Here is a 2,221-nt window from a genome sequence, read left to right on the forward strand (position 1 = left end):
AATGCATATTTCAAAACCTGGTTTTTAAAATGGGTATCGCAACTGTAGGGGCACTCATGGAAATGAATAATGTTTTACCCTAAGTGATAGATTATACATTAACAACTGACTAACTTAAATCAGCCTAAGCAAAAATTCTTATTGAGGGATGACATTGCACAATGAAATTATAGAATTACTAATATAATGATTTGCTATATGCTAATACATATGTTACTTATATAATTTGAGTAGAGATTTTTTATAAGAGATTATTAACTTGGAAATGATTGTTTGGGAAGACAAGGTGTCTTAGTAATTTAGTGCTGCTATAACAGAAATACCCCAAGTGTATAGCTTAACAAAAAGAAATTTATTCTCTTACAGTCAAGGAGGCTAGAATTCCAAATTCAGAGGGACAGCTCCAGGGGAAGCTTTTTCTCTCTGTTGGCTCCACGGTAAGGTCCTTTTCATTAATTTTCCCCTGGTCTAGAAGCTTCTTGGAGCAGGGACCCCAGGTCTAAAAAACACTCTTGCCTCCTGGTTCTTCGTTCTTGGTGATAGGAGATCTCCCTGTCTCTATGCTAGTTTCTCTCTTTTATCTCAAAAGAGATTGACATAAGATACAACCTATTGTTGTAGACTGATTTCTGCCTCACTAACATAACTGCCTCTAATCCTGCCTTATTAACATCATAAAGGTAGGATTTACAACACACAGGGAAATCACCAAACCAATTGCCTTCTAGAAGTCTCAGACTCATAAAACAAAATGGTGGACCAGCACTACAATACTGAAAATCATAGCCTAGTCAAGTTGACACACATTTTTTGGGTACAAAATTCAATTCATATCACAAGGTATGGTTAAAAGTATACATCTGTTTCAATTTAATTAAAAATATGAAAGAAAGCAATTTCTATACATTAAACTGATTCTTTAATAGAGTGAGTTATTTACAAAGCAATTTTCTCAGTGCCATTATGACATCCTTGTTCCTTAGACTATATATCATGGGATTAAACATAGGAGTTAGGATAGTGTAGAAAAGAGAAAGCATTTTGTCAGTTCCCTCTGAGTGTCTAGAGTTAGTTCTTAAGTAGGCAATAATGGCTGATCCAAAAAATAACACCACAACCATTAGATGAGATAAGCAGGTGGAGAAGGCTTTGGCTTGACTTGTGGCTGACGGCAACTTCAGGATGATGGAGATGATTTTACTGTAGGAGCCCAGTATCAACAGAAATGGAACCATGCCAAATAACACAGCAAACGTGTAGACCAACATCTCATTTACAAAGGTGTCCCCACAAGCCAGCTTGAGTACTGGGGGGATATCACAAAAATAGTGGTTAATTTGTTCAGATCCACAAAAAGGCAGAGAGAAAATCTGATATGTACGCCCTATCATAACTGGGATTCCAATGGTCCAGGAGCCGGTCACCAGCTGAATGCAAACCCCGCGGTTCATGACTAGAGAATAGTGCAGAGGATTACAAATGGCCACATAGCGGTCATAGGCCATCACTGCCAGGAGCAAGCATTCTGTGCCTCCAAACAGAAGGAAAAAGCACATCTGTGTAGCACATGCAACTAAGGAAATTCTTCTTTTGTGGGTCCCAATATTAATCAGCATTCTGGGGAGAATAGTTGATACATAGCAGATTTCCAAGAAGGAAAAATTTGCCAGGAAAAAATACATAGGGCTCTGGAGAGCAGAAACCATTTTTGTTATTAGAAATATGGTGCCATTGCTCATCAGGATAATGATATAGATGATTAAAAACAATCCAAAAAGGAACCACTGGAGATGGGCCATGTCAGCAAAGCCCAAGAGAACAAATTCAATGATTTCAGTTAGATTATCTTGTGATGATTTTTCTTGATGATTCATCTGTGGAAAAGGGAAATTTACACATGCATTTCCTTAACCTTCCTGTAACTCTTTTTTCTTCTCTAAATTGTATTGAGGTGTCCAGGTTGGATTTTGTGATCACTGCAATGGTTTGCACGTTAAGAATGACACTAGTTTTGTATGTCCCACATCCTCCTGTTAAATCACATTCAACAGTGATTTTAAGGTCATTTATTTTTTTATTTTAAGATCATTTCCTTATACTATCAGAACACACCCCAGGATAGATCAAGCTATACCTGACTCAGCATAGGCACGGGAGCAATTGGCAACTGCTGGAGATGGACTCTCAGCTTTGCTGTCTAATCTCACTTTAAATTAATTAC

At 37.6% G+C, this 2,221-nt stretch overlaps 1 protein-coding gene across 1 annotated transcript; it reads right to left on the reverse strand.

Annotated features, from left to right (window-relative positions):
- Positions 1-932: 932 nt before the first annotated feature.
- On the reverse strand, positions 933-1,874 carry LOC100657044 (olfactory receptor 10AG1-like). Its single transcript, XM_010602694.1, has one exon. It carries the CDS (start codon positions 1,872-1,874, stop codon positions 933-935), a length of 942 nt encoding a protein of 313 aa, XP_010600996.1.
- Between the last annotated feature and the right edge of the window lie 347 nt (positions 1,875-2,221).

The sequence above is a fragment of the Loxodonta africana genome, chromosome 7 (genome assembly GCF_030014295.1).
Source record: "Loxodonta africana isolate mLoxAfr1 chromosome 7, mLoxAfr1.hap2, whole genome shotgun sequence".
Taxonomy (NCBI): domain Eukaryota; kingdom Metazoa; phylum Chordata; class Mammalia; order Proboscidea; family Elephantidae; genus Loxodonta; species Loxodonta africana.

Excerpts from the sequence above, each read along its gene's own strand:
- LOC100657044 (XM_010602694.1), bottom strand. The coding sequence starts at position 1,874 with ATGAATCATCAAGAAAAATCATCACAAGATAATCTAACTGAAATCATT.